The following is a 15710-nucleotide window of genomic DNA, read 5'->3' as shown; positions in this document are numbered from 1 at the left end:
GAGAGAGAGAGAGAGAGAGAGAGAGAGAGAGAGAGAGAGAGAGAGAGAGAGAGCTAGTTCAATAAGTTTCCTTTTTACTTGTATCTTGATCCCTACACTAACATCACATTGGAAAGGGAATCTGGTGCATCATCAGGAATTTTGATTGGACAAAATGGACAAATCAGAATTTTCTAGTTGATTCTATTAAATTCTAATTGAAATAATTAGAGTTCTAATTGATTTGATCAGAATTTTCCGCTTGGTTAATATTAAACCAGATATGATTCGCAATATATGAATTACAGACTCATGGTTCTTTGTATCTTTGTACCTTTGTTTTCGCGCGAGTTCATTGAAAACCCTTCAACTGTACGTCATGATTAAATGTCGCGAGCGCACGTGTAAGCACTCGCAGACCTAAAAAGGGCGGCTAGGAAATAGAATTCGAAAGGGCAACAAAATGTGTCAACTCAATGAAGATGAAACGAAAGAAGACTCTTATTAATATAGATTAACTTAATCTCGGTTCAATTATTTATTTTTTTCTAGTTGTAACATTGAGAGAAAAGTGATATTTGCGACTATATGGTAAATAATTATAATTAGGATCTTTATTTTAATAGTTACTAATAATATAATGTTATATATAATAATTATTATTATATTTATATGTCTCCGAAAAAGCTATAATTTTATAGAACTATAAAAAAATAATTATTATTAGCTATAAATATAATTATTACTAGCATTAATAGCAGTAATAATTATAAAAATGAAGTTCTTAATTATAATTATTTTATACAATTATATATAGTCGTATAAATGCCAAATACTTTTCTCACAATGAAACATTAAAAAAAGTAAAAAGTAAATTAACCAAGATTAAAATTAATCTACATTAATAGAAATGGAGATCAATTAAATGGATTAAACGACGAGCCATTGAATGGACATTCTAGTTGACGTATGTCTTGTTTAAAATATAGTGAATATCAGATCAAATAGGCATTTCTTACGTCGCGGTGTTGGATTTAATTATCAAAAAACAAATGTCCTAATGAAAGGAAACGATGCGAAACTTGGTGCGCTTCGTTCTTTTGGCAAGATACACTAGCGACGGTTATTCTTGGCACGATGGTTGACGATGATGACGATGAGAAGGAGCAAGCAAAAACCAATGCGAAAGCAAAAGACAGATAACCGGAGCAAACCGTTAACGATGGATCGACTGGGCAGTTGTGGTGTTCGCCAGCGACGAAGCTGACGATTCGTGGGAAATCTGCGTGGAGAGCGACGAAGAGGCCAGAGATTCGTCGTACAATCATGAGAGGAGGATCCTGATGACGGGAGAAAGATTATTGGTGAAAAAGAATTGAGAGTTGCCAGAACGTTGATAAATTAGGAAAAGATTCGACTTTTCGTATATCATCTAACGCCGCAATATTATTACGCGGTCAAGATATAAATATGAGTAATTCGTGCGACGTATTCATTTTTCTTGGATCAGAAAGCCGAGGGAACATCCCGAGGTCCCTGGGAAGAAAAATGCGGCAGTTGCGAGTATTCCAAGCAAATTTTCGTTGATACTGCAAAACAGGATGTTTATTGGCTATCGAAGAATGACGCGACGATGTTAAATAATGCTGGCCTTGCACTACTATTCGGATTCTGAGAACGTTCGCGCCGCTTTAAGGCAGGTCGCGGCTGCCTGGTGGAGCCAAGACGATGATCCCGTGTACTCGAAGGACCTCATCAAGGAATTCGAGGTGGAGAACCCGCCTCTCGAGGATGAGCTCGCTTGGATCCTCTCCAAAGGTACCGCGATGTAGCATGATCGTTAGTTGTCGACAGCGCCGGGGATGAGATATTATGTTTCATAAATATAGGCTGCAGAAAAAACTTTGAAAACTGTTGCAAGATTTTTTTATAAATAATTGGGTCTTGTTTTTAGTGCGTCATTAGATTTGAATATATAAATTAATCATAGGCAGCATTCAGTAGAAACAGCAGCTTTGCAATTGTTATAATTTTTTTTAATATGACTTGTATATTTATTTAGATCTATGAGGAACTAAAAGTAAGAGCTTATTATATTAACTTTCCGGGGCTTTAAAGATGCAGAATTTTCAATTTTGAATTATTTCGCCTTAAATTCTGATATGTAAAAAAAAAGTGAAAAACATTTCAAGTCATATCATTGTAAAATCGTGTTCTTGAATGTTGAAAAAGATACTAGATTTTTTTCAGATTTTTTAACCTTTGAAAAATACAACCAGGCGTCCAGTGATCTGGTTGTATTAGAAAAGCAGTGAAAAACCGTTGGTTCACGAAGGATTAAAAAATCTTCCAACAGTTGCAAAACTGTTTTTCCTGCCGAACGCAACTTATATTTACGAAACATAATCGACGAATAATTTTACGTCGCTCTTCCACCGTCTCGATTAATTCAATCGAATCGTCTAGTCGAGATCACCAGCTGCTGATATGAATGTCAATATTATCTCAATTCTAGGTCGAAGTTTTCGATCGAGGTCACTTGTAATAGTCCTACTTCAAAATATTTTCGTAACGAAAACGAGCAGGATGAACTCGGAATTTGCAATGCGATTTTTTCATCTGATAGGTCGTCTCGCAACACAATATTTCCGCGAATCATACATGTATGTTGTGAAATCTCCGCTATGGGAAACACAGACACTGATTTCGAGCTGATACATTCGTTCCGGATGCACCTACATGGAACACACACATATACAAACACACACACATCGACAGTACTTTCAACTCGCTTCTCTCGCCGGCAGCTGTTCGTGACTCCTCGCCGCGTTCTCCTTCGCCTCCTTCCTTAGTTGCACCGTAGCCGTGTTCCCTGATCTGTCTAACCGATCATAGACACCAACATCTGCGTGATTTTGAAAGTATCGCTCGAACATTTTACTAAAGTGATCGTTGTGTCAATATAAAGTCTGCTGTTGTTATCGTGTCCGTCTCTCGTTCACTGTTTCTGAACACGTCTCCTTTGACGGCGTGTATAAAAAAGAATTACGTCCCAGTTCGATAATTTCTTTCTTCTCTCGATTTTCTTCTCGATAATTGAAATATCGAATCATGTTAATTCTGAATCGCGTTACTTGTGTTATATAATATAATATAATATAATATAATGTAATTAATTTTAATCTAAATCTGTGTGTATTGAGCGCATAGATTTAAATGCGTTTATTTCATCTCCATTTTGTGCTCGATTCAATTCTCAGAAGTTAGAACTTGCCTTTTTTTCTTATAATGTCACGTAACTAATAGGAAGTGATATATCGTTATATTTCGTTGTTCTTCTGATGCAATTTTCTATCATTTTCCTTGTAGTATTACTCATCGCTCGCTTCTAGTGAGCAACAATATGGCTCTTATCGGCTTACAATTACCGCGGCCCTTTATCTATCATGTGTATTTTTAAATATTGAGCCTACTATCGATAATATTTCACGGATATAGTCTCTCTTCGAACATATAATTGAGCTCCCGAGACAGTTAATCGCAATTTATCGATCATTCAATCAAGTTCCATTACTGCGTTGTGTAATATTGTTAACCTGTTCGAACTTCAAATTGGGTCATTGAGATCGGTGCTATATTATCAAAGGAAAATACGTACATTAACCGAATTTTAACATTGGCATTTGCTCCAAATGGAAATTATCCATCAAAAGTGATTAAAGTATTGCTGAAAAATGATATTGAAAAAAATAACCGGAAGCTTTTCAAGTGTTTTTCCATAAAAATCGTGGAGAAAAACGTCACTGTGTGACGTTGCTCTCTTAATGTGCTCACATTTCAGAATCACAGTGTGAAACTCTTAATTTATTAATGACTGACAATTTATGGGTTATTAATTAAAAATTTGCTTACGCAAGGCAACTGCTGAGATAAGAAGTTACGTGTGTTCGATACAAGTTTATCGCGTATAAGTTTTAACAACCGCACCGTCGAGATAGATCTCCGCGCGAAAATGCTTCGTCGAAATCAGAAGGCTCTTCTCTACTGCGAACTGTTTGGACTTTCAGAGGAGGACGAGTCGCAGATCTTCGTCAAGTTTTTCAAGTTCCACAAATGCTATGACCTAATACCGACCAGTGCTAAGCTGGTCGTCTTTGACACTCATCTACTCGTTAAAAAGGCCTTCTTCGCTCTCGTCTATAATGGTAAGTTTGTTTTTTCGCCTATGATTACAAGAGATTTGTGGCTCACTATGCGAGGAACAATGCTTGATGATGGTGAGATATTTTCAGGGGTGAGGGCCGCGCCGTTGTGGGACAGTTCTCGGCAGCAATTCGTCGGCATGCTGACTATAACGGATTTCATAAAAATACTACAGATGTATTATACCAGTCCGTCGGTGACAATGGACGAATTAGAAGAGCACGAATTAGATACGTGGAGAAGTAAGTCTTTTTCTCATAAATTTAGAAAAAAGATAGTATATAATAAGTTTTATATATAAAATTGATCGTCAATTACAGCTATGAAAATTATACCTCAATTCTAAAGTGGTTTGTTTAAAGTATAAAAGTGAATCTGCCCTTTATGACGATTGATAGAGAAAAGTTTAGAGTTTTTTTTATCTATAATTTAGAACTTTATAGTACCAATCGTATAGATTACACAATTAAAAAGTTTTTGTTTCGAAATGATCTGTTATTGTAGTAATAGAAGATTAATGTATATAGTTGAATAAACTATTTTATAACTCTAATTAAATAATAATTTCTATATTCGTCCAAAGTGAATCGTAGTATTTAAATATTTCTATATGGATTTTATATATGTATTTGATTCTGCAAATTGCGCGTTGAAATCTTTTTCAGACTTGAAACGCTATGAGAACCAGAATAGTAATATTGTTTATTAAACTGACAAGTAATTTAATTAACTTTTATTGCTAGTAAGCATCTTTATGAGAATATTAATAATTAAAATGTTAATAAGAATCTTAAATCTGTAAATAATTTTATGTGGAAAATATTGCCTCAGCTAGAGTTTGAATTCAGAACTTCCGATTTTCCAGGCTTATTAAACATCAAAAATTATTAAATTGCTCGTCAATTTAATAATTTTTGATGTGTAATAAGTCCGATAATAATTAATAATAAATAATAAAGAGTAATAAGTAATATTATTACTCTGATCCTGCTCACGATTGCGTTTCAAAAAAGATTTCGGCGCGCAATTTGTAGCTATATATAAATTCACACAAATATTTAAGTAATAAGATCTTTGATCGAATAGAAATTCTCTTTATTTAATTAGATTTATTTTCATCAATTCAAAAATAAAATTCGTATTCATATTATTTTATAGTTATTGTAACTGTAAAATAATTTGATCAACTATGTGTACATTAGTCACATTACGATTCAATTAAGACTGCGCTCGCAACGTTCATGGAATCATTTAATCCTTGTTGTTCATCAAATATTTAACAAGGACAAATGATGCTTGAAAGCGTCAAGTGGAATACACTCTATGTGCATTAATTCTACAAGAACTTGTAGTTGTTATCTTTATAATTTACCAGTTTACTATTACTATTTCTCTGAATATGGAACACGGCTCGTATAGAATTATTAAACTATAATATATCCTGTCAGATATTCGGAGCGATAGATATGTTTGCGATACCGAGGTATTATATCCAAGAAATTATGATTTCCAGAGGTCTTGAAGGATCAAGTTCATCCTCTTGTAAGCATCGGGCCGGACGCGTCACTGTACGAGGCTATCAGGACCTTAATACAAAACAGAATCCACCGATTGCCTGTGATAGATCTCGATACTGGAAACGTCCTTTATATCTTGACGCATAAGCGAATACTTAGATTTCTTTTCCTATATGTAAGTATGTGTATCTCTCCTTCCAAGCAAATGATATTCTACTAGCGCGAATCTATTTTAATTCGTTGCAATTGTTTCTATTTCAATTCGTTGCATTCGTTGACAGATCCACGAGTTACCGAAACCATCTTTCACTAATAAAACTCTGAGAGAATTAAGGATAGGTACTTTCGAGAATATAGAAACAGCTACAGAGGAAACTAGCATAATTTTAGCGCTGAAAAAATTTGTGGAAAGGAGAGTTTCAGCATTGCCGATTGTCGATTCCGAGAGGAAATTAGTAAACATCTACTCAAAGTTTGATGTCATTGTAAGTCACATTTGAAAAAAAACATCTGCAAGATATTGTAGAGTATGTTATGCAAGTGCTAACGTTTAAATATTCGTTTAAATTCGCTTTTTTAGAACTTAGCAGCGGAAAAGACATACAACAATCTAGATGTTTCGTTACGCGAAGCAAATGAGCACCGCAATGAATGGTTCGAAGGTGTTCAGAGTTGCAAATTAGATGAGACATTGTTTACTATAATGGAAAGGATCGTCAGAGCAGAAGTAAGAGAACGTTTTTCTTTTTTAAATTGAGCATAATCTTCTTCGTCTATACTACTATTGATACAATACATTTTTGTCTTGTATATTCTTAGGTGCATAGGCTAGTAGTGATCGATGATGATGATAAAGTGATCGGTATAATATCTCTCTCCGATCTGCTCTTCTACCTCGTTCTTAGGCCTTGTGGTGAGTACACATTTTAACATTCTTGATCAATAATTATCTTTAGTTTATTTAATTAATAATAAGTTTATAATTAACTTTTAAAGTACATCATATTAAGAAGTTTATTTTCTATCTTTTTATGCAACTTATATTTTTCTTTGTAAAACGTGTAATATTATTCTTATAATAAAATTGAATGCTTCAATTTTGATTTAGTAAAATACAGCGTATGTTTCAACTTCTCAGTAAATGCGCACTTCTCGTTGAGCGACTTTTATCATGCTAATTCTCTGTTGACTTTAGGAGAGGATGGCAGTAGCAATAAAGGTAGTTCTATATCGTTGCGAGCGCAAGATTCTCTGCTGTCGAAGGCTCCCAGCTCCGCGCAGTCGGAAGCGTCGCTCGCCGATGGTGAAACTGAGCAAGATGTCGCGGAGACGACGGATCGCAATCAGTCCGAGGAAGCGCCGGCAACACCTAGTCCACCGCTGAGCCCAGTCACGTCGGACATTTCGGAACCTCAGTCGACACTAGTGAATCAAACTCAAGAAGCGACGTGGCGGGACGTGATAAACATTTGTGTCTCGGGCGTCTCGGGTGGAGAATGAAACATTGCCGTTTTCACGTGCCGCCATGCACGGATGCAGACTCCGAACTGAATTGACCGCTACTTTTAACCGCGGCGGCGGACGAATAACATAACGACTGCATATTTGTACATCCTTTGTTGTTATCGTGGTTCTCCGCGAGTACGCAAGTTAATCGGTGATATGCGCCGCAAGAGAGGAGGGACAGGATATCCCGTTTGAGAAAAATTAGATGTGACGCGTTAAAACAACAGAGAAGTTCACTGAACGTGACGTTATGATATAACAAACACGATGCTCTGTATAGTGTATAAAAAATCACTTAAGCTTAATTTTTTATGGTACAAATGCTACACAGACACGCTACACATTAGACGTTCGAGCTTTTCGCCAAGGACAGTAGGTAGCTACGCCATTATTTGCTCAGAATGCGATTCTCCGCGCCCTTCTACAATCGAGCATGATCGGGAAAGAAATGACGAATTTTGAAGGAACGAACTTTTTTTGGAGATATGACAAAATCTTGGAGAGAAAGGACATTTTCCAACAAGAAACACAATTGAAACACCAGTGAATTATCGTTGCAACTTTGTTGTTTGCTAATTAAATAAAGATGAAATAATTCACTGTTACACTGTTATTTGTCTTGTTGAAGAATGTCTAAAATCGCAACTTAATCACGATTATATATTCTTTATGCAAATTGTATTCACCTTTTGTGAAATGGAGTAACGTAGATATTTTCCTTTTGATCTTGTGTATGATTAGGATATGTGACAATTAAAAAAAAAAGTAGTTATCGAAGAGTATTTCGCGATCGATAAAAACGAATGTCCTTTGTTCTGTCCTCGTTGTATGCACGAGATCTTTTACATTTTTTTTTGAACGCATTGTATATTATCAATCTAATATCTTTGATATCTTACGTACTCATTTATAAAAATCATTTTTTTTCCTTTTATTTCTACTGGAAAAATTTAGAGATATCTAATCTTAATTACTGATTTTGCATAATAAGTAGATCCATTTTAACACCGCTCTATACGTGAATAGGCATGGTTCTTTTAAGGTTTCAGACAATTTTCATTGATTATATAGAAGTGATATCATCGATATATATCAAACTGTATATTGTTAATACGTATTGTTAAAGCAAGATACAAATTATTTCGGATTATATCTATACACCTAAAAGATTGCCTCTTTCTTGTCCTCATTTTGATATTTCATTTTCACGTATTATCAGAATCATGCAAATGTCGAAGAGTAAAGCTTTGTACAAAAGTTGCAATGTTTTTGGCTTTTATACTAAAAAAAAAAGATTCACAGAATTGTATTGCAACAATAAGACAAAATTATATTCTCGAATTAAAGTTATCCACTAAAATAATTTTTTATTATGATATGACTATTATGATATATAGTTTTTCTTGAATATTTACGAAAAATAGATATCAATATGTATGAACTAATTCACATGAAATTCTTGTATACTTATGTCCGTAAATGACAAAAATTAAAAGAATCGACGTGATATACTCGATTATTAAAGTTATTCGATGAATCGGATAAAAATACTCGAGTTTTAATGTGATATTTGACCAAATTCTATATATTGTATAATCATTGCTGACGATACGCGGACTGATATAACAAACCACCGAAATAAGATTTTATATTATAATTATATCGTGAATCGTCTTAATTAAGAATACTGACTTATATAACTTACGAACAAAAATACATTCTTCGATCTATTAATTGTTTTATTCATGATTAATTTTGCTCTCATTAGCAAGTATATCGAATTCTCTGAGTATAGCAAGCAAAAAAAGTCTTTGTATATAAATTCAATTGTAATTACTACCTATTCGCGTAGCGTGAGAAAAATGCAAATTATAATAACGACAAAGTTTTGAGAAAATTTATATAGTATTATTTTGCAAATTTTAATGGATCGAGAGAAACATTCCTTTGTAAAGCAGTTCTGCATAATCAAGTTGTTGAAGATAAGTATCAAGAAAAATTTTAGAGTTATAAATTGTCTTTCAGTTGGAATTTAAATTTGACACATTTGATTCATTAGATCTTAATCTCTTTTTTTTTGTTCATATAGAAATGCAGGTGACGGTAGTTACTCGATTTTGAAGGGAATAGTGCCTGTAAATGTAGCGAATGTATTCCTAGAGATATGTTCATTGGAATACACGTATATAAATATACATATATACTATCTGAGATATAAGTGCAGTCGAGATAAGACAAAGCTAAACATTAGTATTATTGTAATTAACAGGACGCGTAGTGTGAACGAAGATTTTTGTACAGCTGAAAAGTACTATTTAATGTGCTGTAGGCGTGCGAGCGCGTTCTTTCTTTCTTTTTTTTAGTACAAAATACGTTGCAATCATTGCGAATTGCCACGTTCACCTTCTTCTACTTAAAGATACTAAAGATTACGCTGTAACATTACCGCAGCGTGTACCGCGCACTTCGACATAACTTGTTACTTGTTGAAAGCACAGTAGAAATTGTCGAAGAATATATTTAGCTTCTCTTCAGTCTACATAATATTAGAGGAACGAGAATCGACAAAGAAAGGAGCGATTGAATTCTGTGCGCGCTGCATCAAAGAACCAAAATACAAACTCTATCGAGATGCGGTATTAAAATATAAATAAACTGTACAATAAATAATATAAAAGCTTGTGCATTACGCATAGTCATAACAAAGCGACGTTAGCGTACTATCCCTATTCCTTGTTCAATCTTTGTTGTCCCTTTTTCGATATTTAAAATGAGAGAACAGCTTGCCGAGTAAAAAATATATACTATGATAGAAATGTTTTATTTAATAATTGCCTAAATTTCTTCGTTATTTAGATTAGATATCATTTTTTTTTTTAATGAATCTGAATAATACTGTCTGTCCATCATTTAATATAAGATGTAGTAAAAAGAAATCCATTATTTTTCCAATAGATGGCTTTAGTAATCTGCATCTCGCGTTGTATAAGTGCGATCGGATTACGCTAGATGGCGTTAGAAAGATAAGATTTCGTACTAAAAAAACTTCTCAGACAGTTTTGTGATTGCTTGACTCAGTATTGTTTGAGTGCGCGTCAAAGATGGACGCTAGAAGATGCAAAGAGAAAATACGTCATATTTTACAGTTTTTCTTCGATAAAGGCGAAAACGCAAGCCAGGCGGCTGAAAATGTGAATAGTGTTTATGGTCCTGATACTGTAACAGCCAATCACGCGCAATTTTGGTTTCGTCGATTCCGTTCCGGTAATTTTGATGTCAAAGATGCATCACGCTCTGGAAGGCCAATTGTCGAAAATGTCGATAAAATAATAGAAATCGTCGAGTCCGACCGTCATGTAAGCACTGTTTCGATTGCCCAGGAGTTAAACATTGCACAAAAAACCGTTTGGAACCATTTGAATAAGGCTGGATACAAAAAGAAGCTCGATGTATGGATACCACACGAGTTAACTCAAAAAAACCTCATGGACCGAATTTCCATCTGCGAATCGCTGCTAAATCGCAACAAAATCGACCCATTTCTGAAGCGGATAGTGATTGGTGATGAAAAGTGGGTCACTTACGACAACGTTAAGCGAAAACGATCGTGGTCGAATCGCGGTGAGCCGGCGCAAATGGTGACCAAGCCAGGATTGACGACCAGGAAAGTTTTGCTGTGTGTTTGGTGGGATTGGCAGGGAATCATCTACTATGAGCTGCTCCCCTATGGCCAAACTCTTAATTCGGACCTGTACTGTCAACAATTAGACCGTCTGAAGGAAGCAATCGCCCAGAAGCGACCAGCGTTGGCCAATAGGAGAGGAATTGTGTTCCATCAGGACAACGCAAGGCCACACACATCGATAGTGACTCGTCAGAAGTTCCGAGAGCTTGGTTGGGAGGTTCTTATGCATCCACCTTATAGTCCGGACCTGGCCCCAAGTGATTACCACCTGTTCCTGTCTATGGCAAATTTTGCTGGTGAAAAATTCGCCTCAAGAGAAGCTTGTGAAAATCGACTGTCCCAGTTTTTTGCCAATAGGGACGAGAGTTTCTATGAGAGAGGCATAATGGAATTACCTTCAAAATGGCAACAAGTTATTGAACAAAACGGTGCATATTTGACCTAAATCGGATCATTCTAACTATACTAACTATACTAACTATTCTAACTATACTAAATAAAGCCTTCAATTTCATGCAAAAATAATGGATTTCTTTTTACTTTATATAGATTTTACCTTATATATAGATTTTATGTAGAAAAACTTTTTATTTTTAGAAATTCAGAAATATTTTAATAGATTCTGCGTAGAAACATTTTTATTAAGATAAGAAGTATACTTGGCTTTCTTTATATGTCTTTCAGACTTTTAAATTGTTTAATGCCATAGTTTTAGACTTTTAGACTTTTAATTTGCTTAATGCCATAGTTTTCTGCAACTCTACATGATTTGTTGAAAACACTAAATGGCCTATATATATATAGTCAGAAGTGATGAATTTTATAGCATTTTCCCTCGATTTGGGTTGGATAATGTTCTACTATTGGTTGACGTTACATATTCCACCAATATAAGAGCATACAACGTCCAATCTAGATTGATGCAAATCAGCTATGGCTGAATACGCTATTAAATGATAAATTAATAATATTGAAGAAACGTGAAAAATAAGGAATTAAAAAAAACTTGCATATATTATACATTTTTAAAAGAAACAAATATTGTTTTTCATATAAAAATGCGTTTTATTTAATATTTTTTATTCATGATATTTGAATTAACAAATATCTTAATCCTAACTAGCAACAGCAAAAATTATATATACTTAATCCTAACAAGCAATTCTTTTTTAGACAAAAATAAAGAACACATATTTCTTTATAAGAGAACAATCGAATTTAGGAAGTGCAACGATTCTTTGAAAAGTTTTCTTTTAAAGCAAATATCAAAATTGTAGAGATAGAAATAAATGTTCTGAAAAATTGTTTGAAACATACTTCATGAAAATAGTTTTAAAAAATTTAAGTAAAAACTAAAAAATTTTTTTTAAATTATAATTTTTAAGTACTCTTAAAACCATTCAACTTTTATTTCATATTATATAAAATATTTCTTTCTATCTCTTTCAACGATATTGCTTCAAAAAATAATAACTGATTTTTTTCTTCAAAAGGTGTATCTCGTAAAAATGCGATTGGGCTGTTTAAAAAAAAATATGTTCCTTATTTTTTTCTAGAACACAACATATTCAAGTTCATTAAAATCAGAGGAAAACATTCCTTCCATGGATTTCTTATAAGTTCTGAAGCACCCTATTTAAAGTAAACAAGTGAACCTTCGCTTTATTTAGCGATTGACAAAGGAAGATTCAAAGCTTTTTTACAATTTAGAATATCAATCGTATCAATAATTAGTATCAATCGTTTGTTCAGATTGTATAGATTATACAAAACTGCTTGCTTCGGATTTAAATGACCTATTGCTATAGTTGAGGGTTAATTTTCTGTACCATCTTCGTATCCTATTTCTATACAGATATCTGATTTCATTACTAAAGACGATAATTTTGATGTTAAATAAATCTGTAATGTAAAATATAATACAAATTAAACATTTGCTTTGAATGTAGTATTTCAGAAAATTAAAACTCAAAACTTACGGATTTGAGACATTCTTTTGTATGGATATGGTGTATCCGCAGATATCTGTCGAGGCTGACGCTGGCGACGTATGGATTTGTTTTACTACAAGCTACTCCGGTTACACCACCGATAAATCCTTTGTACGTGTTTAGCATGGTGCCTGGCTGTCTTAAATCGACGAGATTCAGCTTGCCTTTAGTTGAGCCCACTATGATGTGTCTTTAACAATATGAAATATTGTGATAGATTTTTGTATACTTATCTTAAATGTATTTGTACTTATCTTAAATGATGCTTTAAAGTAACAATAGTTTTATATATATGTACAAAATGTACAAATCTTACTTTTCTTTCGGCGTGATATCCAAGCAAGTCCAAGCTTCATCTCGTACCGTCATATCAATTGTAGGACGTCTTTGGCGACGTGGATCATACAGATGTATCTTTATGAAATTACATATGTCAATAATGATTGTACTTTCATGACCACGAATAATGTATAAGATTAACTTTACAAAGAAAAAAACAAAATTGCTTTCCTTACATTTCCATTTTTACCGACTGTGACTATTAGGTTTCCTGGCAAGAAATTAATATCTGATATTGAAATATTTCTGGATAAGCACAGCCAGTCGTGTGGAAGATCCTTTGCAGAGAATATCGGTTTTTGCATCTCTAGATCGAACACTCTCAACTTATTATTTTCTTCTCCCCCGGTTGCTATCAAGTTGGTGTGCTCACGCGAGTGGCACATTCTGTTCAACTTACGTTCGGTTTTTATCAATTGCTCTCCTTTTCCCTCAGTCCACAAGCATACCTCCCCGGTTTTGGCCGATGTCAAAATAGAACTGAAATAAAATCACAGTCTGGAGTTCATAATCTGTTCTTATATTTAAGATTGTAGTACAATCTTAAGATGTCATAAGCCAATCATAGGCTGGTATTCATAATGATTCGAATGAACTTTCTAAATTAGAAGTCAGAAACTAAAAATTGACCAATTACAGTCAATTTTTAGCTTCTGCTTTATGACTTATGCTTTATAGCTTATTGTAGAAGGCCCATTATATTCAAGATCGTTTTAAGTACAATTTTAAGATGTCATAAGTCAGTCATATTAGCATCTTAAGATATTACTTTAAATAATCTTGAAATAAAAACCGACTATGATGAATATCAATCAAGAGCTGTATAGCATCTTGAAACATTATTTATGACTAAATATATGATAGTTTTAAAATAAGAACGGATTATGAATACCAGCAACTTTGTTAGGACTATATTCGGAAATACCATCCGAATGATCCATATATTGTGTTGTCTACAATATGCGGAATAAGCTTAGTGTAAGAAGTCAGAGTAAATAACCAATCACAGTTCAATGTAAAAAGAATATTTGACTATGATTGATCAATGCTTACAAGCACAATCACTTACAACCTTGCTTATAGAAGATTCTAGACAATATTGGTATGATCTAGCATGTGGAATACACTGTTTGACACTGAGATAATTTTACCTGCCATATTGTGATACTCCACTGATAGCACCTGTGCCTATGTTACAAGAAAACCAATCTTTGAGTACTGCACTCTCTGTATCAAAGATCTTTACTCTACAAAAAATGGATCATACAATTATATCACCATATCAAATTATATCATTTATCATTTAAAATCATTTTTTATCATATAAAATATTTTACTGTAAAATTACATACATTAATGTGTCATTGTGAAATTATATTAAATGCAATTATTTATATAATTAAATGATGTATATTGCAAAAATTATATTAATTTTTTCATAAAATTAGATTTTTTTTTATTATACAAAATCATATCTATTCTCATGGAAATGTAAAAGTAAAGGAAGAAATTTTTCTTTTCAGTAAAAATGATTGCTTTACTTGTTATCTTTGTAACCACTGCATGCGACCAAAATCTTTTGTTCATTGTCGCCCCATGCCATCCTAGTCACTTTATCAGTTTCTGTAATAAGGGATACATTCTGCAAATTTTTTATTTTATTCTCTTTCTTTACTCGTCCGATCTTCAATCCTGCAATTTGCATTTTCCACATGTGAATTAAATATAAATAGGCAGGTTATATATAATATAGGTTATATATAACCTATAAATATTTCGCAGAATTAACCTACGGAAAATTACCTTTAATGATGCCAGATGTTGTACCCACGAAAATATCGAACTTCGTATGACTCATGTTTAACGAATCGTTGATCTTTTTTTTTTTAATACGACACAAATTCATATGAACTCGAGTATTAGGCGAGCACATATCTCTTGAAGAGTCTCGGAGATTTAAGAAACACGTGGAAATATTGGAGCCACTTACTACCATGCGTAGCACGCACATTCACTGCATCAATGCGTCCCAAAGGGGAAATCTTCTTTCTGAGCTTCTTTCTCTCTTATTTAGCTTCGTCTCCTTCACTGGTGATGATATAACTAATAACGTAGATCAAAATATTATAAGACGCAAGATATAAAAATGCCAAGACACGATGACTGAAGTGGCAAAAACATCCAAATCCGAAGGCATTCAAAGAAGAAATGGGAGATAATGGGAGACATGTGCGATTTGGAGACTTTGAAATGAATCATGCGCTGGTTTCTCGCGCATGTTAAATATAGCTTTAGTAAAGTATCTGAACTGCAAAATGAAATTTATAATTATTTATTAGTTACACATTAATTATCTAGATAAACATTTTTAATATTATATATATGTAAATTATATAATCATTTTTACAGCAAAGAAAGCTTTCTTTATGTCGAATCTTCGCAAGAATACATAGATATTATTTTTATATAAATCATATCTAAATATATATA

The 15710-nt window shown here is 33.4% G+C and overlaps 2 protein-coding genes across 4 annotated transcripts in view; one reads left to right on the top strand and one right to left on the bottom strand.

Annotated features, from left to right (window-relative positions):
• The window catches only part of LOC108684828 (serine-rich adhesin for platelets-like), a 78552-nt gene extending 70011 nt beyond the window's left edge, over window positions 1-8541 (top strand). For 2 of the 3 annotated variants that reach the window (XM_018189335.1, XM_018189336.1), the window contains exons 10-16: window positions 4047-4184; window positions 4272-4424; window positions 5696-5874; window positions 5981-6184; window positions 6280-6426; window positions 6519-6612; window positions 6895-7199. In XM_018189335.1, coding sequence (XP_018044824.1) covers window positions 4047-4184; window positions 4272-4424; window positions 5696-5874; window positions 5981-6184; window positions 6280-6426; window positions 6519-6612; window positions 6895-7199 — 1220 coding nt within the window. Of the gene's footprint in view, window positions 1-4046; window positions 4185-4271; window positions 4425-5695; window positions 5875-5980; window positions 6185-6279; window positions 6427-6518; window positions 6613-6894 lie in introns of all 3 variants that reach the window. The other variant, XM_018189337.1, reaches the window with a different exon arrangement.
• Window positions 8542-12388: 3847 nt separating this feature from the next.
• LOC108684786 (WD repeat-containing protein 74) lies at window positions 12389-15438 on the bottom strand. Its single transcript, XM_018189270.1, has 7 exons — window positions 15024-15438; window positions 14762-14912; window positions 14372-14467; window positions 13397-13700; window positions 13198-13295; window positions 12870-13071; window positions 12389-12792 (listed from the first exon to the last, which is right to left on the bottom strand). The coding sequence occupies exons 1-7, from the start codon at window positions 15229-15231 to the stop codon at window positions 12706-12708; spliced, it is 1146 nt and encodes a 381-aa protein (XP_018044759.1). The 5' UTR covers window positions 15232-15438; the 3' UTR covers window positions 12389-12705.
• Window positions 15439-15710: the final 272 nt, after the last annotated feature.

Source organism: Atta colombica, unplaced genomic scaffold (assembly GCF_001594045.1).
Source record: "Atta colombica isolate Treedump-2 unplaced genomic scaffold, Acol1.0 scaffold140, whole genome shotgun sequence".
In the NCBI taxonomy this organism is placed as follows: Eukaryota; Metazoa; Arthropoda; class Insecta; order Hymenoptera; family Formicidae; genus Atta; species Atta colombica.
Note: the sequence above shows the minus strand (reverse complement) of the source record. Positions and strands in the feature narration are given on the sequence as shown.